At 49.8% G+C, this 22,780-nt stretch overlaps 1 protein-coding gene across 1 annotated transcript; it reads left to right on the forward strand.

Annotated features, from left to right (window-relative positions):
• Window positions 1–12,221: 12,221 nt before the first annotated feature.
• On the forward strand, window positions 12,222–22,028 carry FAM167A (family with sequence similarity 167 member A; the record flags this gene model as incomplete). Its single annotated transcript, XM_080616633.1, has 2 exons — window positions 12,222–12,656; window positions 21,765–22,028. The coding sequence occupies exons 1-2, from the start codon at window positions 12,279–12,281 to the stop codon at window positions 22,026–22,028; spliced, it is 642 nt and encodes a 213-aa protein (XP_080472759.1). The 5' UTR covers window positions 12,222–12,278.
• Window positions 22,029–22,780: the final 752 nt, after the last annotated feature.

The raw sequence follows: 22,780 nt of genomic DNA on the forward strand, positions 1-22,780 counted from the left end.
TTTCCCCTGCATCCCTACATCACTGCTTTTCCTCCACCTACCTGCAGGATATATGGCCCAAAAGCCAATTTACCTCTTGCTTGAACCTGTCTTATGCTGAAATAGCCTCAGCACTCCCTGACACTTTATTCTAGGTTCCCAGAACCCTATTCCTCCACATGCCCCATCCCAGTAATTGACAACTAGTACACACCAGGCTCAGTCTGAAGGTGGGGTCAGACAACCCGTTCCATAGGAAAAGCAATTCCTCAGTCTCAGCATGCACATCATGTTAGCAGGAAGAGCAGTTTATGCTCAGCATTACCCAGAAGCAGAGCAGCACCGAACACATGGGTGCAGGGGTGTGCCGCTGCAGTGGGTTTTTTCACCTGTGTTGCTCAGAAACCTCATGCCATCCCAGCTGAGAAAAGCCAGTTTAAGCCCTTAAACAGCTGACCCAGACTAAACAACAGAGCAATACTGAAAAAGGCCAGCCCCTGGTCTCTCAGTGATCCGTAATCAGGGGCAGCCAGGGAACCACAACCCTCTTCAGGTCTTCCGTGCTGGCATCAGTTCTCTTGGGGTGACCAGGGGACGGTATTAGCTGGAGAGCTGCTGCCCTCTGTAGGTGCCTCTGCCACATTTCCAGGATGACGAGCTCCCAGGTGGCCCTCCAGCCATACTAGAGGAATTTCCAGGTACAAGCCCCTGTGTAGGGAGTGAAGGCTGCACTGGCTATGATATGATGGTGATGGTTGAGATCTACCCATCCCAGCCTGGGCAGGCTGAGACCTAGGGACTTGCTTTGGGGTGAATGCATGGATGCAAGATGCTCCCAGCTCATGGTCTCACAGAATGGCCACACACCCCTGATGGGAGGTCCAGGTCTTCCACACTCTGTTGACAGGATGCCTGCAAGGAGAAATCACCCAAAGCCAGGAGCCAGAGCAAGAATCAGATGGTTCAAACACAAGCTGTGTGAACTGCTGCCATTATGGCAGAGGAATGGCCATTTCTGTCCATTTCAGTGACACATAAACAGCTCAGAAGGTCCAGATGAGATTTAGCTGGCTATAGGGCACATCTACAATTATAGCATTTGTGGTGCTCGGATTGTCACGGGAGATTTGGGTTTCGAAGAAAATCTGTAGGGAATTGCCCCTACAACAAGCAGTTCCCAGCTTGGGCTTTGCAAAACCACATCCTAGCAAGAACCCAGGCTTGCATCCATGAGTTCCCAAGTATTCAGGAGTCTGCTGGAAAAGTTCCTGTGTTCAAAGATGCTGTGGGATGTAGCCCTGGGAACTAGAGCTCTGAGTGCAACAGAAAGGCCTCACTATATCTGAGCAAGACAAAAAAGTCTGAGCTATAACAGTGTTGGTGTTGCATAGGTTTATTTTGACTTGTCACACCTAATCTCAGGTGCCCACTCGCTGGGGTTAAAGCCTCATCACTGGGAGCGGTGTGGCTCTTCAGCAGCTCCTCACTGCAGTTTTTTTTAGGTGAAGACAACTAAACAAGATAAATTCAGGCCAAAAAACACTCAAAACCCATGAAGAGACCTCAGAAGGACCTGGCTCCAGCCTTTCACTGGTGTCTCATGGCAGCTCGTTTGAAATCCATTACACAACTAAATTAAAAATAAACATTTACAGAAGAGGGAGTGGGTGACAGTGTGTGGTCTGTTACTGCAAAGAGATAGATGTCCAGCCTCGGAAGCGACACCTCTGCTAGTAAACTAACCCATGCTAGACCTGGTCCCTGGCCATGAAGCCAACTGACCCTGTCTGGCTACATCCATGCAGTCAAATGCTCTTGGCTATCAAATCTGGGTGGCTGAATTCAACTTGCCTCTCCGGAAGGGGTCCTGGTCTTGCTCATTCCTGCCATGAATCCAGCCATGTCACAATCCCAGCCATGTCCTGGGATTGCTCATCCCACATCAAAACCAGACCAGGGTTTTGTGTCCTGTGCCCGTGCCCATTCCCTGGCACTGTTTGGTTCATCAGCACAGACGCAGATTTTGCTTTGATGAGGTGTTGCAGGAAATGCTGAACCACCCATTTGCTGCTAAGAGCTTAAATGCAGCTGTAGATCGACGTCAGATGGTTTTAGCATGAAGGCAACAGCTCTTCCATCTCCCTGGTCCCTTTCCATTGCCAGCATCCCCACGAAGGGCGGGTGCAAGCCGTCGGGTGCCTGCTTGCAGCACAGCGAGAGCTGATCACCAGACTTGAGCTTGCATATGCATATCTAAAATCTGACAAAAAAGGGTGCTGGCAAAGCAAAAAACATAAATGAAAACATTTAAACTACTTCTGCATCAGAAAGTGCTGTTCTTCACTCTTTGAATCTGCATTGCCGCATCTCACAGGTGTCCGCTCCCACTGTGCTCAGTGCTTTACAGGCACAGCCTCCAAATTAGTGGGGGGATCAGGAGGACCCCACTGTCTGTCTGGCATTCAAAGGGAAATCCCAACCCTGTGCTGTGGTTTGTAAGGCCCCTGTTGGGATGCCAGAGTCCGGAAAGGGCTGTAAATCTCTCCCTGTTGCCAGGGGGGAGAGGAGGGATGGTTTAGGCAGGAGAAGGGAAAGGTAAAAAAACACAAATGGAGGCTTCAAGGGGGTTTCTTTAACAAAAGCTGAATGTGGGAAGGGGCCTGGATGGTTAGGTGTCAACTGGCAACACTTAACCCTTCACACCCCCAGGTTCACAAACATGGCCAGTGGTTCTGAGACACCAGATGGGCAACAGCTGCATGTGGGGATGCTTTCGAGAGCTGTTCCCAGACATAAAGGGGTTAACCTTCATCTTCTGGTGAAGGAAAGAACCCCCCCCTGCCCCTACCTTTGCTTCTGGCCCCAGCTCAGACAGCAGCTGGGGCATGTGCCTCTATCAGTCCCTTCCTGGAAGCAGTGAAAATGGTTTCCAGCCCCACCAGGAGGGCCGTGGGAGCAACAGGCACTTTCCCCGGCCAAAAGACAGGCAAAGGCTGGTTTCTGAGCTGGTTTCTGTCTGGGGATGGATGGTGCCAGCAGGCGGGTACTAGCCACAGTGCCCCAGGATACCCACCCCAGGGCTTCCCGGAGATGCTGATGCAGCCTTGCAAAACTCCCCTCCACACACACCCTGACCCCTGGGCAAGCCGTGGCATCTGGAAAACGTTATCCCAAAGCTCTCCCGAGTGCCAGCGGACCCCAGAAGGGCTCATAGCTCTCCGTGGCATGCAACGGGAACAGCCGCAGAAGGGACACCAGCCCGGTCTGTGTCGGGAAGAACCACAGGCTCCTTTGGGAGTATAACAGCATCTCCTGCAAGCCTCCACAGCACCCCTTCATCCCTGTTACCCGCGCCGAGAGCATCGCTCCCCCCTCCTCCCTTGTTTGGGTGCTGGTGTCGGAGGATGTTTAGGACCCAGGCTGCGCAGCTCCTCCCTTTCAGGTCTCTGCAGGGTTATTGCTTGGTGGGAGGTAGGTTGAGGGCTTGGTGGTATGAATGAAAGAGAGAGAGGAGCTCTGGACTGAAAAGCTCAAACTGGAATAGCTCGCCTGTCTCCAGGCAACAGGCCTGACGCAACCGCTGGGGGGGAAATAAGAGTCCCTTAAATGAGGGAAGAGAGGCACACACAGATTTCTGAAGCGAGGCAGGGAGGATGAGGCAGTCTCCTGGAGGCACTGGTGGCACCGCTCTGCGAACACCAACTCGGAGACCCGCGGCTCAAGGAGGGAGCCAAGATGTCCGTGCCATCTTCCCTCTGACTCCGTCCCCGGTAAGTTTGCTGCTCGCGTTAGCTTGGCTGTGCTGCGGCTGGAGGGGAGCACGGCCACCCTGGGGACACCCAGCTGCGCCCAGGACCGGAGCTGTCTGGGGGATTCCCGGTGCTAGAGGGGAGCCCTGGCTTTTTTAGCCCCGTGGAAAGGGGTAGCAGCACGGACCGGGTCCCTGGGGAGCAACGGGGCGGGGGTGATGGGATCCCATGCACCGTGAAGTTCACCACCGGGGTCTGGAGTGCTGGCTGCGGCATGGATGGGCTGGGGGCTTGCAGGCTCCCCCCGCAATCACAACCTCCTGCCTTGCCAAATTCCCTGGAGATGGCCAGCATGGTGGCTCCCGTTAACTGGGACTGGCTGGAAATCAGGGCAGAGTCCTGCTTTACGATGAGGCTTTCATATTTTGCTCCCAGCCAGGAGCAGTGCAGGGGTATCCACCGCCTTCACGGGGATTTTCCTGCAGTGGATGAAGTGTAACAGGGAAGAGCCTGGCCGGGTTTCGGGACAATCACCTGTTGCACCCTCTGCCCCTTGCCTGAGAGCCCTGTTAAGGTTTGCTGGCTCGTGCAGTGCAGACATAATGGGATGGAGCATGGTGGCCTCACAGGGCGTAGCTACCTTTGGATTTTGAAGCAGGCACTGTGTGCTGAGCAGAGCAGGTTTCCACCTGCTCGGGTCTGGCCCTTGCAGCTCACGTTAACACTGAGCTTGGTGGGGGGGGGATCAAACCACCCAGAACTTCTTCAGAGCCCTTTATGACAGCCTGCGGCTACTTGCTAAAACAATACCCTTCCAGCACAAGCATTTGTGCAGCCCCAAGCAGCACGCCCCAGTGCGATACACACCGCTGCACCCACATCATGCATCCTGCAGCCGCCCCAGCCTGTGCACACTGACTCCTTTCCCATATCAGAGACCCACACAGGGCCAAGGAGATCCCTCCCTATTTCCCTGTGATGCTCCCTGTGTTAGTCAGTATTGCCCTGCCTTCCAGAGCTTTTCTACAACAGGGACCTCAGTAGAGGGGGGTTAAAATGGTTGAAAACCAAGTGCCTTGTTTCCAGTGAGGAGCTGTGTCCAGCTGATTCCTTTGGCTTTGTCTATTTATCCCCGTATCGTATGCACTCCCCACTTTCCTGTGGGAACAAGCCTGTTTTGGCTGCTGTGGGTTTTCTCCAGCCATAATTTCAGCACAGCGGGGCTGTCACTGTTATTTGCATCTCAGTTCTCCCCTGCTTTTGAGAACCTATTGCAGTGGTACCTCTTCATGGGGGGATCTGTTCAACACAGAAATCAAGCAGAATGGGAGGGATCCGGCTTCTCCCAGGCTCCGGGCTTGCGATAGCTCCGCAGCCATTAGGTGTTTGCAAAACATAGCAGGGACACTGCAGAAAGAAAAAGCATAAATAAGCATCCTCACAGTAACGCAGCCTTCCTGAGGCTTTCTGTCTGCAACCGGCTCGCCTTAAACAGTGTTAAATAACAAAGTGCAGCTCAGCACGGGGAGAAGGCAGGGCTGAGCACAGGGTGAGCACTGCTCGGGCAGCCGTCAAGGCGGGTAATTGGATGGGACACGGAGCGTGTAAAGGGGATTAGGGGATCACCGCAGGGCTGACCTCACTCCCTGGATCACTTTAACTTTGAGCCCGGGGGTCTCCAATGGGAGCTGGCCCTGGCGCTTGTCTTTGCAGGGGGGAGCTCAGTGCCGGGCAGAACGAAGCCCAGCAAAGGCAGAAAGAGGTGTTTCTTGTCTGCAAACACACCCTTCTGCCTTCCATGCTGCATCCAGGGGAAAACAGCTCCCTGTGCCGGTCTCCTGGGAAGAGAGCAGGTCTCAGCCTGGCCTGGCTCATTCCCAGAGACCTGGCTGCACAGGCAGAGATCCCTGCCTGCTCCGTCTGCTCTTCCCTTGCTGAAATGTGGCTGTGCTTGTGGTGGCAGTAAGGAAAATAAGGGAAGGAACTGGCTGTGCAAAGCCATGGGTCCTTTGGGGACATCCCTGGGGACAGGTTAGGTGTGCCGCCTCCAATATTAGGTCCGCAAATCTGCTAGGATCCTGGGGCAGTGCAGGAAGAAGCAACCTTTGCCCATAATCCATAGCTCCCTTCACCTCAACAGGCTTTATCAGATGGCTAGTTGGATGTGGTGTCTTCACGAAGAGCATGTAAACTTGTCGTTGCTGCTGCTGCTTAATCCCTAAGAATAATCATACCTGGTTTTGGCTGGTGGGCTGAGAGCACTGACTGCATCCAGCTTCCCAGTCTGCAAATATTTCCCCCTCATTTGGAAAACTGGTTTATAGGAATGCCAAATATCTGGCAGTGCCCATCTTCATGCAGGATTTCAACACAACTGCTGGAAGTATGCTGACCAAGCGGGAGTGGAGCTGGTCTGAAAATGGAGCTGCTAGGGTCCATCTGAAGCAGGCAGCAATCCGAGTCCTGCTTCCTCACAAGGAGCCTGCTTGATTTTGTGCAGGGGACACAGGAGAGCTCAGATGTAGGTAGGCAGGAATGTACAGATGTATTTATCGAAACAGATTGTTTCATCATCTGCTCATCATCTGCTAGTGATGCTGGAGGTTAGCCAGGGAGAAGTACCTGAGGGCAGGGAGTGCAAACTGGTCCTCTCTTATCTCTGTGCTTCTGCTCCGCTCCCCTTGTCAGGCTGGTGGGATTGCTGCAGCCCCCCAATGCTCTCCCCTGCACTGCAGTGCTTAGGGGTCTTTCTAGAGGTTATTTGGGCAAAAAGACATGCCAGGGTGAACCCTTTCCTGTGCCAGGTCATATATGAATGGAAAGCCCCGCTTCTTCCCTCTTTCCCTCATGTATCTGTGAATGCCATCTCCACATCCAAAGGGCTGAAGCAGCAGGAGTGGGTGTTTCTCAGCTTCTCACCTTAGCATCTGAGCTGCCTGGGAGATCTTATGGGGGCTTGTTCATGGCAGTAAATGGACAGGAATATCCAGGTGCACTCAGGAACCCATTAATCTGGGTGCTGTACCCCTATCTCAGCCTGCTGCATGGGCATCTCTGTCACCAACTCTCCAAACTCCTGCAAGGGCATTACAATCTGGATCAGCCCACAGATACAGACTTGATCTGCTCTCTGGGCTTTTGTCTGGTATGAGGCTGAAAGTGAGGTCTGTGTCCATGTGAAGGGACACAGACAATATAGGCAGTCCTGCAAGGAGGCCTGAAGGTAGGGTCATCAGAAACCGATGCTTGTGATGCTTAACTTGGTCCCTTCAGTGTCATTATATTGCCCGTAGGGGAAGGGACAAGCTTACAGCCCACATGAGTGTGGCCAGGAGGTCTCCACGGGCATTGTGTCAAATGGGCACTGAGGGCTCTGGCATAACCTCTCCAGCCATACATGGACCCCTTCCATCCTACCCCAGCCATTCTGAGCAGGCAGAGAGCATCTGATCCTGACAGCATGTTTCAGGAGGGAGTCCTGGCTTCAGGATCAGGCAGATATTTAGGCTGCTGGAGTCTTCTCTTTTTGGAGGGAGGCTGAAGGTCACTTTGGGATAGGTGAGAAAAGCATTTGGGAACCAGATCATTTTCTGCGGGAGCAGTTTCAGGTGCTACGGAAAGGGATTGGGTGGCCATGTGCTGGATAATGTAACCCAGGAAGATTGTCTCTCCTCTGAGTCAGTGGGCTAGCTGGGGGAACTGTTTGGTCTCTGTAGGTGCCTTGTGCACAGCAGCATGATGCAGCCATGCTGCTTGGGGGGGCTGTGGCAAGGAACCCCAGGGTGAGGAAAAGCCCAGGCTCACCAGAACCCACACAGCAAAGCAGCTCTCTCCCAAATCGTCATGGGAAAGGGGTGATTCATGTGCAGCCTCCCCAGAAGGGAACCACCAGCTCCAGGGAGCTGCACTGTTGACCCAGACTCGTCTCTCTTCTCATCCGATGCCAAGACCCTCAGTGTCTCTGCTGCCCAGAGGGTGCTCAGGAGCCTCCATCCAGCACCGTGCTGCAGCAAGTCCTCCCTTACTCCATTGCTATGGCAACCTCCTTGCACAGGCATCTCCTCCTCCCTGCCCCACTGGCAACCTGCTGCAGACCTTCAGTGGGTCAGCTCTCCCCACCCAGTTCCTGTCTGTCTTCTTGTTGTGCTGAGAAGGAAAGCAAACACAGCTCCCTCTGCACAGCATATGCATTCTGTGTACCATCCCCCCACCTCTTGGTCCATCCTCGTATTTCTTCATCCCACTGTTTCCAGCGCAGGGTCCTCCTCAACCACTGGGACCTGCAGAGCTCGATGACGATGTTAAGCAGGTGTGATTTACTCTAGGGTTTTCTATTCCAGGATGCAAACCCTTGGAGCAGATACCTGCAAATGGGCAGGGAAAGAGCGTCCCAAACTCCATGGATTACAGAGGGTGTCCCTGTACCAATTACGGCAAAAACATGGGCACTCAGATGAGATGGGGAGACCTCAAGATACCGGAGGTGATCTCTGTACATCTCTGAAGATCCTCAGAGCTTCTCCCTTGAAGACCGATTGCACAAATTGCCCACTCAGTGAGAGGAAACTGAGGCATAAAAGGGGCTGAAGTGCTTTTTGAAGGTCACTAACAGGCTGAACCATTTACCTTGGTAAACAGGCTGCCCTGTTTACCCCATGCCATAGGTGTCATCCATGGGCACCTCTTCACCCTGCAAAAGGGCTTCCTTCAGCCTGGGCTTTGTCTCATACTGGGGCTTTTTTTCTTCTTGGAGACTAGATGAGCAGTGTAATATAGACTCTTACAGTCAGTGCTCTTCCTCTGCAATAAAAAATGCTGTTGCAGTAAGCTGAAGTCCACCAGGAATAGTGAAGGGAGAAGAATAATTTGCTCCCCACACCTCTACCTTGGCTGATTGATTTATTCTGCTTGATCCCTCCTATTTCCATCCTGCTGGTTTCTCCTCCTTTTTTTCTCCTTTCTTCTCCTAGACCTCTTGCTCCCCAGAGTGTGACCTTCCAAAGTGCTGTGTGCCCTTATTTATAGCCTTGAATTTATCAGGCTGTACCTGTGCTGTGCTGGCCCGGTACACAGCAATCAGTGCTGCTTCATGAATGCCTTATGTGCAAAGCTGACCAGGGCACAGAGAGCTGATGGGGAAGGTACAGATGTATAAAACTTCTCAGGCGCATAAAACCCCCACAGGGTAAAAGGCATCATTTTGTACAATCTCCCTTTTGACAGCAAGCAGCATCTGAATTCATTGTTTTCCATCATCAGTGATGATAATACAAAGCTTTTCTCACACCCCTGTACACCTCTGCTTGCCTCCTTACCCCATCATACGTGGTTTGTCAGGGGATGTTCACATGGCTCTCCTGACCCCCTGCTCTAAGGCTGAGGGGTGGAATGGAACAGGTTTGCATCTGCTTCAGGATTAGAATTGCTGCAGTTGTGGTAGTAGATTGTGCTGCTCGACCTGGTTTCTTAGAGGACAGGGCACACCATGATCTTCACAAGGTGTGTCTGGCGTAGGAGAGCGCAGGATTTGCACTGCTGACCTGCAGCCATGCAAAAGCCAAGCCTCAGGGCATGCCAGCTCCTTGAGTCTTGGCATGGTAGAACTTCACACACAATCCAGGTTGACAATCCTGTTGTTCCTCTGTCCTGGACATGTGCTTCTGCTAATCCCTTTGCAGTACAGCTTGCAGGGTAGGTCGGTTAAGCTGACTTTGCCAATGGAAACCTAACCTAAGAAAGAAATGAAAGTTTTTCTTGTCATTGCAGTGACCTGATGTGTCCTGTGCCTTTGGCATTGCTAGGATTCATGTAAGGGCCTGAGCAAAGGGTCTTAGGGAGGTGGGAGCAGACCCTCACCCCATTTTGGTGCCAAACCAATGAGGCATGTTCCTGAGCCTGGCAAGAGTGATAAAGAGGATAAATCAAGGGTTAATCACTTACATTCCCTTGCAGGCCAGCCTAGGGGGAAACTGAGCCTGGGGCAGGGAGACCGGGGTCTGTTGGTTTGAGCCAGAGGCCAGGTTTCTTCCTGGGAATTAGGTAGCTCCCAGGCCACAAACAGGTTTGTATTACAGCCCTGCCCTGCATACAGACGCTTTTCACACGCTTACCACTTTCACATCTCTTTTTCCACAGGAGGTCTTTGACCCAAGTCCGTGGTATTGATAGGAAATTAGAGCCACTCCTTTCTGTCGTTTTTGAGTTTGGAAAGGCTGGGGAACAGACATGACTATTTAGGGATGTCCCTACGGAGTGAGTGAGTGAGAAGTTTGCTGTTACAGTGGGGAGGAGGTGAAGGATGGGTTGGATTGATGGCACTGTTAGGAGGAAAATCAACTTCCTCCAAAGCTGCTGGGATTCTCTTCCAAAGCTGCTGGGGAAGGAGAGACAGCAGTGGCGTTGTGACAAAAGGGATGCTCCAAACTGCTGTCCTGTTTTTATGGTCCATGCTATAAATGTTAATTGAGCTGTACCCAGGGTTCAAACAGCAGGAGTCTTTTCCACCCTGAGGATTTTATGCATGCTGAAGACACAGAAGAGTTTGTGAGGGCTCTGCTTTGTAGCTGTGGCATTTGGAAAAGTCAGCTTTACAATAACGGTATGATCTTTGCTAGGCGTTACCAAATCTTGTAGCTTAGAGCTGCAGCAGACCCTATTGGGCTGCTGGTTTTGGCCACCCCCAGCAATCTCCATCATAATGGTCAGGAAAAAAGCTCAAAGGTGAGGTGTTTAAAGCCATTAGGTGTTTTCCCTTATTGATTTCTGTAGGCTGAGGCTGGAGACAAGTGAAACACATCAACACGTCCTCAGCTCTGCAGAGCATCCGTGCAAGAGCTGGTGCAGGGCTTGACTCTCCAGCAGGGCATCCCTCTGCTTTCCCCTCCAATACAATCTGTTTCCCAACAGAAGAAGGAAAACTGTTGCTGCTACAAGCATGAGAGCTGTTGGCTTCAACCTGATACAGTATCTGTGTTTGCTCCCGCTCACCGTAAAACTCTCATTAACATAAATAAGAGCAGGAACAAGACCACAACATGACTAATTCTCCACCCCCAGACTGTCTGTGTGTATATTATCAACTCCTCGCTCGGCTCATGTGCCTGCTCACAACTGTGGGATAAATCTTGCTCTCTGTTGGTGTTTATTTTAAATTGAATCTTCTTACTGAAAAGGTTCGAGAGGCGTAATTATGGTCTGGATTTCAGAGCTACACACGTCTTTGTGGGTGCAAATAGCAGGGAGAAGAATGGCTGAGTAACTCATAGTGCTGTGGTTCAGTGCAGCCTGCTAGAAAGCTGCATACATCCTGACTGGTCTTTCTGGGCATGTTACCAGGCATGCAAAGAAGTATTTGTTTTGTGTTTAACATGTAGACTAGAGCTTCGGATCTATTCCTAGCTCAGCCATAGATGAGCATACGACCTTGAGAAAGTCTCTTATCTGATCCTACCCTCAAATGAATGCAGAAACAGCCTGAGTTTAACTCTTGAGTTGTTTGAGTCCTCTGCCACTGAAGGTCCCATGGTCTGGTAGAGCAGCTTTGGGCACAGCTTCCCTGAATCCACATATGGTGGCAGGAGCAGAAGCAGGGCGGAAGCTCCTGGCTCCTCTGTGCTAGTCCTCTACCAGGATGTTTTCAAGGTGACCACTGGGACCATTCCCATGGGGAGACTGGACGTGAACCACAAGTTCAATTCTCCCTTAGCACAGGCATCTGAATCCAGACTGGTTACTCCCACACTTGGCTGGGAACATGATCCTGCCCTGATCCTGATCGACAGGAAAGAGCTGAATGTTATGGCTGCAATTTGGTGTCTTTGGCAAACCTAAACCTAAACACAGATTTGTAAAACATGGGGGCCCCTTTAGGACTGGAACGTCAAAGGTCTTCCTGGAGCTTTCCCTTTCCAGGCTGAACAAGCCCAGATCTCTCAGCCTGTCTCCATAGGAAAGGTTCTTCAGCCCTCGGAGCATCTTTGTGGCCTCCGCTGGACTCAATCCAAGTTCACCTGGCCCTGTTTTGCCCAGATGGAAAGATGCAGGTTTGCCAGCCAGGAAATCAGCATAGTGTGCACAGGCACCTCAACACCCAGCAATAGCTATTGCTGTCTTCTGAGGATATTTGGTTGTGTGAATGTGTCCTGGCCTCCCTGGCAACCCTTTCACGGCCCCCTAAGTTAAGATTGGAGATGTTGGTAACCAGAGCTTCCCTAAAAACCAGAGCCTGTCTGTTCCTGCCCCAAAAGCAGTCAGATAGCTGAGGTGAGGTAACACTCCCCAGGAGCACCTTGGCACCGTGCCTCTCCCAAAGCCCTCACTCCCTCCTATCTCTTTCCTGACTCTCTTTTCCCTCTCAAACTGGAAACCAACCCTCTCTTTTTCTTCTAGGCGCTCATCCAAGGCCAACGTGGTGCTTGAGCGGGAGCTACCACTGCTCTGGCTGTCCACTGAGGAGCTGTGTTTGACGCCGTGATACCTGGTCAGACCTTGAGGGTTTCCCATCCCTGGTCCTTTGCAGCCTACCCCTATGCCTTTTGACTCCCAGAGAGGATGTCTCTACCCAAAATCCAAATAGAAGAGGTGCTGGACAGTATGGATGCTGGATCTGGAGGAGCTGCTCCTCCTGATGACCACCTGAGGACCCTCAAGGCATTGACAGAGAAGCTGAGATTGGAAACCAGGCGCCCTTCCTACTTGGAGTGGAAGGCAAAGCTGGAGGAGCAGGCATGGAAGAGTCCTCAGCCAGCGGGAGAGGAGGAGGAGGAGACGGCTGAAGCCAAAAAGGCCATGGGAGAGACTGTCCCCTTGAGAAAAGTGCAGCTGCACCTCAATGGGAGTCCTGCGCAGGACAAGGTGACTCTTACCTCAGGGAGAATAGGTGGCTTTGAGAGCATCGATGAAGCTTTGACGTGGCTTAGGAAGGAACTGGTAAGTGGTTTCCTGCCCCTTTTATACCACCCACTTAATCAAGACGGAAAATAAAGAATGAGGAAACAAGTGACTCCTTGTTCCTACCTGCCTTGTTCCTACCTACCTGTTCACCTGCCCAGGTGAAAAGGCAACAATCAATACTGCATTTTCTGTGGCTGGCAGGAGCAGCCCAGGGAAGGGAAAAGATGAGTGCCAGAGCATCCATAACCTCAGAGGAGCTAAGCATCCCTTGGTGAAATGGTTGCTTCTACTGGTTAGGACTTGTTTGCAGTTTGCCCCATCCCCTGCTTCTCTAATTACATCTCAACACTCAGATGAATGCAACAGGCATGGATACAGCATGGATACATGGGCAGTGCTGGTGTAATAGCACTTCTCCTGTGGGTATCACACTAGATGCTTCTTCAGGGTGGTAAGAGGGGAAGCATGACTAGATCCATCCCCTGGATCTGCTCTTGCACCTTGTGGCTGTTTAGGAACTCCCTCAGTGGGAGGCTGTATTCTGACCACTGTGTTTAACAATCATTAGTGAATCTGACCTCAGAGTGTTTGCCTAATTCCCCCTTTTTTCTTTTTCCTTTTTTTAACTCATAGCACTCTATAAGTTCTTGTGCTTCCCCCAAGTCATTTCCTCATGGTGAGACCAAGTGCTTCCTTTTGTTTCAAACTGTTGTGGCATCCCCTTGTGCTGACTATGTAAAACCTAACAACTAATATTCCTTTTTCTGCTGTATGTATGGTGCCAGAACCTTATCTCAGCTTTTACAGGTTCATCGTTTGTTGGCTCCTGCTTCATTAGAAGCTGGTCTACGTTTCTGTCATCCTCTCATCCCAGCCTTGGTCCAGTCTTACACATATGTTTATTTCTCGTAGTTGTGGATTCATAGTTTCACAGAGAGGAAGAGAAGACAAAAATGTTACACTTGTGCTATGGAAACACACAGAGCCAGTGTATAGGGGCTGTAATTCATCTTCTAGATGTTGTGTTGCTATCTGTCATGGTCTTTGGCACAAATCTGGCCTGGGCCAACTACTGCTGTTTGAAACAGCTTCCAGCCCAGCTCAGGAGTTAGCACAGTGTGGGGATCATTCCCAGAAGGAAGTGTGGATGCAGCACATCTTTTCTAAAGGCCACAGGAGGTCAATAGAATGGACATGACAGGATCAGGACAGCTGCTTTCAAGGCTGGAGAATGTGCCCCAGTGGTCTCCAAGTGTAGTAGTAGCAAGCAGACACCAAGACCCCACTTCCAAGTGATCCTTCACTTCTCACTGGAATGAAAAGTCTTTATTTTTTGGCCCTCAGAACTGGACAAAACTCTGGTGCTTGTTTCTGGTGGCTAATTGGAAGCTTGCCTGTGAGTCCCACCAGCATTTGCCACTGTCTTGACAGTGGCATCAATCGCAACATCCCCAGGGGCTGGGACATCACTTGCAGTTCAGATGCACTTGTGAAAATGTTCCTGTGCACATGTTTTGCTTTTGATAAGCGCTGAAAGTCTTTGAGGAAAACTTCTGGTGCACAACAATGAGTAACAGTTTTGCAACTTTCGTTTCAGATAATATTTATTTTCACCTTTTTGGTGCTCCCACTGTATTCACCCACCTAGGTTGGTCTCTGGAGAAGTTATTTACAGAGATGGCTCAGGATGTCACAGTTGTGGTGTTTGAGCTGTTTCTCAGGACCATGGCTTTCAGAAGGTGGCTGCAGTGCTTTCAGGAATCCAGGACTATTAGGAAGAGTTTTGAGCTGGTCTCCTAAAAATCACTCCTAAAAATCTCATCTCCAGACTTGAGACTTGAATCTGGGCCCGTGCTTGTATCTCTGATACAAGCTTGAATTCACAGCACACTTGGTGTAAACCCCAAATCTCAAGATGCCCAAAGACAGTAAGAAGCAGATTTTCCTTCTCAGAGCCCTGGATTTGAAGAGATTTGTTCTTTCGGTTTCTGCCCGTGATGGAAGTATAAATTGTCTCATTCTACCCTTTCGACCGGGGTGTGGTATATAAACCACTGTCTGACAAAAACTGAAACTTTAAATTAAAGAAGAAAAAGGGCAAAGCAAACCCTAATTATTCCTCACTTTCTATTTTCTCGCCTCATAATTATACCAGTCTTTTCTGGATCTGGACGTGACTTATGTAATTTAGAACAATTTCCCCCCAAAAGAGAGCATGTATTTGACTGACCACACAGCTAAATAGCTATGTTGGAGGCACTATTGCTGGGTAAGAGCTGCCAGCGAACAGCAAGAACACAGTGAGGCCAATGCATCACAGGATGCTGGAACAAAAGGATGCATTTCACATTACATTTCAAGGGTGAAACCCAATTTCTTTCAAATAAGCGACCAAGCTTCCACACATTCCAACACTGCCAGGATTTTTCCTTGTTTATCCACATATTCTGATAGTAAAGCTGTCAGGAAGGCTTCATAGAAGGATATGGTTATGCCTAAGTGTATGTATTTATTTAAGACAGGAGTAAAGGCCAGAAAGGGCACCATCCCTCAGACAGCACCCTGCTTAGAGCAGCCAGGCAGGACACCAGCACTCCACAGATTGGGTAAGGTCACCCGAAGTGGGAGATCAATCCTTCTGGTCTGATTTAACATAGGAGACCATAGACCTGGGAGCACCACGCAACCCAAGCAAGTGTTGAGTATCCTGGACAGCTTTCTGAAGGTTATCCTAAATGATCCAGCAGTCATAACTGAGGTGAAATCTGCCTTTGTCATGCTGTCCTCTGCTGCAGGGTGAATTCTCCACCACTCTACACAGTCCTTCATGAGAAGTCAATTTGGGATATGCAGGATTCATCTATCCAATGAAATGGCAAAAGCTGGTGAATGTAGAGATTTCTATCCAGGAAAAAAGTATACCAGCCAGTGTCCTTACTGAATGTATGCAGCTCCATCACTCGCGCTGTGCAACCCTCACCACAGCTACCAGCGTGTTTAGGCCGGGTTATTTCAATAGCATGGCCCCAGCATGGTTTTGGCTTGTACCAGATAGCACCCTGCCAAGCAGTTACAGCTTCAGGAGTCTGCACATGCTGGGGACGTTCCCAACAGGCAATTTGTACAGGACCACCCAATTTTGGAATCAACTCTATCCCAGCCAAAACCAGTAGAGGTGGCAAAGTGACTTCAGTAGTATGTGTATGCCCATACATCCCCCTGGCCAGGGTAGTATAGAACAGGCTACAGCATGGGTTAATTGTGTGGTGAATTAATAGTCCAGGTGTTCCTAGCTTCAAAATTAAAGTTACCTGTTAAATCTGAAGCATTACTCCCATTCTACACAAAACACATTGTCTACTCTGGGTCATGCTTTCCCTAGAAAGGTTGGACCAGATGGCCCCTGAGGTCCCTTCCAACCTGGTGCTCTACAGTTCTATGATTCCTTGCTGCAAGGAATTTGCCTCCATGTCTCCAGGGTCTGCTCGGGTTCAGCTTTTGGCAGGTTGAGGCTCCTCACATTCAGAAGTGAAGGACAAACCCAAGGTCCTACCTTGCATCTGCTGTTCTTGGTCTTTCACCCCACATGACCTGTCCCAGGACCTAATTCTGCACATCAAGTCCTCGCCCTGCTTTATAGGACTGACATATGCCCACTGAGCTCCAACCAGCCACGTCAGATGGGACGTGCTGAGAATCTGGCCCTGAAAAGCTGATTTATTCAGCCATGCAAATTCCTGCTCTTGTTTTTGCGCTGAGAGGCTTGGTGTAGGTGTAGGAGCAAATTGCAGCACTCAGCATGTGCTGAACCGCCTCAGGGCTGCACTTCACTTCCCAACTCCTCCTGCCTCTTCTTTGCCTTCGTGTTTGCCTTTCCACTGTCAAGTGTGGCTGCTTTTCATCAATGCTGAAAGTAGAGCCGTCGCCAGCCAGGGTATGGTGACAGACCCAAGGATCAGAGTGGTCGGACTGTACTTTCCTCTTTGTTCTTGAAATTTGACAGGTTTTACGAGTTCTAAAATTAAGCCTTCAAAGTCTTCTTCCTCTTAAATGTGGTTAAAGAACAAAGCTGTGAACTGGGACATCTTGGAACAGTTCTGACTTTGTCCCAGTAGGAAAATACTTTTTCCATCTCAAATTCACCAGTGTTTGGCATTGAAATCTGAGGTGTCTGAGCCACAATGCAGGGAAGACTCCTGAAAAGGGACACAAATGCCTGATGCATTCTGGGAGAAACATAGAACTCCCATGCCTTGTTCATCAGACACTTAATATTAAGTATTAACAGCTATTATCTCCTTTTGGGGTACTGATATTGGCTGAATAAGTACTTAAATGAACTTAAACAATGATGCAGCACCAAAATAGTGCTGACTTGAGCCTCACTGCAGATTGCTCTCTGGTTGCTGGGGGGTGAAGAGTAGAAGGAGTCTAGGGACTAGATATGGTGATGGAGACTGGCCTGCACTGGGAGTCCTCTGTTACATAGCAGATCCATGAAGGATTTGCCTGTATTTGTATTTAAAACAACGAAAGGACCAGAGTGGGGTCACCTCTACTGTTAAGTTCATAGAACACTGAATAGTTTGGGTCAGAATCTACCCTAAAGCTCGTTCAGTTCCACCTTCCCTGCCACGGGCAGGGACACCTTCCACTAGACCAGGTTGCTCCAAGCCCCGTCCAACCTGGCCTTGAACACTGCCAGGGATGGGGCAGACACAGCTTCTCTGGGCAACCTGTGCCAGGGCCTCAGTAGCCCGGCAGTAGAGAAGGAGATGAGATACGTCATTTGGGGCTGTGTGTTGCAGCACAAGAGCACGAGTATATAAAATTAGCCATAGCAAGGTAGTATCTGAGCACCTCTGAAGATGAAGCCTCAGACCAAAACGCACACTTAACTGACTTCTCTGAAGTGTTTGGTAAGGGCCTAATAACTGGCCAGTGCTTCTCCATGCTGGAATCCAAGTGGCTGCACACAGTTTGGAAAACACCAGTTTAGATTTAAGTTTCTTTTGATCTTTTGGAAATTAAAAGGACTAGCTCCATGGGAGCAGCCACTTCCCTACAGACTTGAGCTTCACGGACCACAGACTAGAACTTTGTCCATGGGACACTTCTCTTTTGGGAAGAGGTCCCAGGGAGCTCCACATCTCCGTGTCATGGGGTACTTGCTCTCTGTTGATACATACCCCCATAGGTGAACCACTGGCAATGGGTCTTCTGTCTGACCATGTAGATAAGGCAAGTTTGAAGGCAGGTCTGGACTAGGCTACTGAGACTGGACAACAGGCAAGGATGCATCCCTGTCTGTTATCTCCCACCCCCATGTTAAACATCCCTAGATGACTCAGAGACTCATTCCAAACAGAAAATCCTTTGTGGGTTCATAATACCCTGTGGTCCAGCTTTGTGATTCGGTCTAGCAGTTGCAGTAGCTCCTCGGCCAGGAAGGACCTGAAACTGGCAGCCTGTCCATCTCAACAGCATGCTCCAATCATGCAGATGAAAGGCAGCTCTTTGCCTGGATTAAAAAGTGGTTGGTGTGAGCAAGACATACCTAAGGTTCTTCCTTCATTTGGCGTGTGAGACTTGAAGGAAGCGAAATGCATGGCTTCTGCTGGGTTTCCCCAGGACATGACACAGAATTTGTGGGATCATGTTGTCATCCCACACAGATTAACTGGTTCATTGAGTTACTTTGTGGTGACTGGCCCTGTAGATGAACTGTGCAAACTGAAGACCCGATGGCTTTCCATGATGCGAGCCCTGTAATCTCGTATTTCTTTGTGGAGCTCTGCTGACCGGACAGTGCTCCTTTTAAAAAGTGATCATTCATAATTCCTAGCGATGGCTGGCTCCTCAGCATGGGACAGATTGAATGTTTCTGGGGCTCCTGTGGAGCTTCTGGGAAAGGGAAGGAGAATGAGGATTTCTGGATTCTGACCCAAATTATGCTAATATTCTGGGTGGTTTTGAACAAAGCAAGGTTTAATTGGACAAGTCCATGGAGGGGGAACAGGGTTTTGCATCTCAAGCCAAGCCCCAGTGGTGAGTGGGAAGGGTGAGAGACTGATAGTGCACATCTGACTGGTCAGCCTTGCTTCCCCATTCAGCCAGAAGCACAGACAGAGATGGCTGTATCCAAGACAGTGTTACAGCCTAGGTGATCAGTGTAGACGGGTGGTGGGTTTGCTCTATGCCATGTTGCTCCCACCCTACAAGCAGGCCAGCAGGCCATGTGGCTGGCTCAGTACATGTCAGGGTGAGCAAGCCTGATGGAGGGAAGGAAAGGTGAGTGGAGATTGAGCACCCAAAGGACATGTCCTGGAGGGATTTCGACTTCCAGCTTGCATGAAATCAAGACAGCTTCCTCAAAAGACAGGAGAAGCAAGAACAGGTCAAAAATGGAAAGCTGGTTCTCAACGGAAAACCAGCAACCACCAATTCACATCCCTCTCCACAATGGCCTTGTAATTAATTTTTAAACGCTTTGTGGCAGTGGTGACCTTTTTAATCCCCCGTTCTTGAAAGCACTTGTTGACATTTCTTATGTATCTTGATAAACTGACAAGAAAGAATGACCACGGGTCAGTTCAATAATGGCCACGATCGCCTTCCTGATAAAATGTCAAGGCTCAGCAGCGGTTGTGAAATAAGGAAAAATACCAACAAAATAAGGAGGATTTTTTCATTGCAACTGAGATGGGAGAAGAAAAACCTGCCCAGTGGCGTTACTCTGCTGGGGGCACAGGCTACAAAGTCCACAAGGAAACAGTGCTTTTTTTAAGGAGGCAAATGGCCACAACTCTGCCAACGATTTGAGATTCCCCGAGAGAGAAAAAGAGATTCACTCAGGGACTGGTAAAAAGGTGACCATATCCTCTCCAGGCAACTAAGCTGGAATCCAGTCGCTGGCTGAGAGCACTAGGCAAGGTCCTCCAGGATGTTTCCATGGTCCAGGACTGAGAAAAGCCTTGCTTGGCTTGGATTAATTTTCACTATACACACATCAGCTGTCAGCATAGGCTCTGAGCACAGCATTGCAAAGGGTTTCCTGACAGCTGCAGAAAACAGCTGGAGCAGAGCCAGGCTTCCCACCAAGCTCTTCAACATCCTAAGGTGGCTGCTTCACCTTGCTGTGAGACTGGAAATGCTGCAAGGGGTGATCCAAATGTCTTTGGAGGCATTGCCTGGAGGAGGAGGGGTTATGCCCTGAGATTAATCCTGAGGTTAATCCTGAGATTGCCGTGGTTCACATCCTTGTTGTAGCAGCCCATGCATCAGGCATCAGAAAAGTCTCATGCAGAAATACCAGAGCCACCTGTGGAGCCTCTCAAGGGGAATTTTCCCTCCTCCCTTCCCTTCTGCAGCTTTATGTATGAGTCACCAGATCAGGAATAAATTCACCCCCAACCCCTACAGCTACATCTGTACTTGTAAACTAAACAGTTTGTTTTCGTGCCTGGAGGCAACTGGTATGGTCTGACTGAATCCACAATGTTATAATCCAGACAAGGAGGCTGTAACCCAAAAGCCTGCTGAGGATGAATCCCTCTGTGTTAACTCCTGAAGAGTACCATTGGGGAATAGCTTGGGACTCTGAAAGCTGGCCTTAGCTCAGAGGATGCCAGGGCCTTGCTCACAGTTGAGCATAGGGGAAGACTTTGTTGCCATGTACTATTTAATATATTAAATAACATTCAATATATAATTAAATAATATAGAATATATTAAAGAATATTAAATATATTAAATTAATATTAATATATGAATATATATGTAGTCTGGGTCTGTTCCTGAGCTTCTCATTCAAACCACAGGGAGCTGAGAAATCAGTGATGCAAGTCAAAGCAGTGACATAAATGATGGATTTGGGTTCAGGGCAGCTCCACTGTACAGCTTGAGGTGAGCTCAGGGCATCATCTCATGCACTGAGAAACCAGTGAGGACAGGACTTACCCAGGAAGACACTGGGATGGAAAAAAAACCAAACCCACAAATGAAAATCAGGATCCTTCTTCCAAGACGCTCCTCCCAGTGCCAGTTCATGTCCTGAGATGGAGGCAACACCAGGGAAAGAGGTAGGATATCCCATTAGGGGAGATGTAGGACTGTATTCCAGGCTTTTTCCCTCGTTTCCAGCAGTTACAGAGAGATTTAAGCCACAGGGTTTGCTCAGAGCTGTTTGGATCCTCTCCCACCACCTTCTTTTCTTTGCAGCTTATGTGGCTTGTGCTTTTCTGTGAGGAGGGATATTGGGTGAGAAGTGGGGATTGTGCTTTCAGCATCTGCTGTTCTAGCTCTACCTGCTTCTGTTCCCCAGACAAAGGCTGATTCTTGCACCAAGCATCCACCTCTTCCCATCACCACTCTCAATATCCTTTGGCCATGAATTTTCTGCTTTATTATAAGTTGAAATTAAAAAAACCAGCAAACCCCAAGCTCTTTTCTTTCATCACTTCTGAATCTTCCACTTTCCAAAGGTAGGTGCCAAGGGAGGAAAAAACCCTCCAAAACACTTAGCTCATTAGCCTGCAGGATAGTTGCTTTCACTCCTGTGCGGAACTGTGGATGTCCCATCCCGAGAGCTCCTTCAGATCAGTGATATAAGCCATGAGGGATGTGGAGGCCTATGCTCCCGCCTGTCATGAACCAGCCCGGATTTATGCAGGCTGGAAACATGGGCCAAGTATTTGGGGATGAGTTCTCTTGGGTTCTTTTAATTGGTCCTTTCCACCTCTAATTGCTCCTTCTCGCTGTGGCTGCTCCCTTATGAGCAAAATTAATTTAAGCTTTGCTTAAGGTTGAGATGGAAGCTCTGAAGCCTGCTGTGACAGATACCCAAGCCAACAGCCTTGGCATGGCTGGCTTTAACTCCTGAAAAACCTAAGCAGGCACAGACTTCATGAAAGCTAAAAACTCACCATCCTGAGCTGGTATATGACAGGGATGCATTGCCAGCTTGGAAGATGCTTATCTCCCTCCCAGTTCTTTCCAATGGTATAGCCTCTCTCACAGAGTTTCATTTCTAGTGATTTAGCGCAGCTGCTATCTGGGAGCTGATATCATGGTATCACTATGACCAGATTTGATGTTCCCTTGCCAATAACCTCTTCCCTCCCCACCCTTCGTCTTGTGTTCCAGGCAGAAATGCGCCTGCAGGACCAGCAGCTGGCGAGGCAGCTCATGCGGCTCCGCAGCGACATCAACAAGCTGAAGATCGAGCAGACCTGCCACCTCCACCAGCGCATGCTCAATGACGCCACGTACGAGCTGGAGGAGAGGGACGAGCTCGCTGACCTCTTCTGTGACTTCCCCCTCGTGAGCTCCTTCAGCCTCTCCAAGCCGCTCAAGCTCATCGGAGTCACCAAGATGAACATCAACTCGCGGCGGTTCTCACTGTGCTGAAGGAGGGAAGAAGAGGGAAGGATGGGGGAGAAAGAGAGAACTGGGCAGGGCCGGGGCTCCCTCTGCCTGGCGGCTGGGTGAAAGAGGCCAAAGAGGAACAGAGGGAACAGGAGAAAACAGGGTACCCACAGCTGGTTCTTGGTGGCAGGGTAGAGCAGTGGAGCTGCACACTGGGATGGCCCAGAGATGCTCATTGAGAAGACAAATCCTGTATGAGGGAAGTGTGGAAGGCATCTGAACCCAAGATGTGCACTTAGCCTGCTCCTTTGCAAAGTCCGTTCTCCTTCTGTTCCCCACACAGTTACTGACGCAGCTCCAGTGTGGTTGGTTGTAGCCAAAAATCAAAGGAGGGAGTCAAAGATCAGCCACAAAGTAAAGCAAAATCCCTTTTGCCTTCCCCTTTACCTTCCCCCAGGCTACAGCTGCCTCTTCAGAAATAAATCACTCTCTTCCATGGATGTCACCTCAGGCAACAATCCTCAGCCTCTGCTGGCCCAAGCACAGGGTCCATGGGGCTATTTGAGGTGGAAGCCGGTGGAAAGGAGCCCTTCCAGCAGGGAAGGGACGGTGGGTAAAATGGTATGCAGCCCCAAGAAGTGGTGAGAAGATGTGTTTGTTGACTTGCTCCATTGAGTCCAGTGTACTCTAGCTTCATTTTGGCTGTGGTATAGATTATGGACAGATCGTGGACACATTTGTATAGAGCCTCCAGCCAGCCAGAAGTAGCTTGTGTGCCCTAGAAGTTATAACCA

The sequence above is a fragment of the Psittacula echo genome, assembly GCF_963264785.1.
Source record: "Psittacula echo genome assembly, chromosome: 4".
Classification (NCBI taxonomy): domain Eukaryota; kingdom Metazoa; phylum Chordata; class Aves; order Psittaciformes; family Psittacidae; genus Psittacula; species Psittacula echo.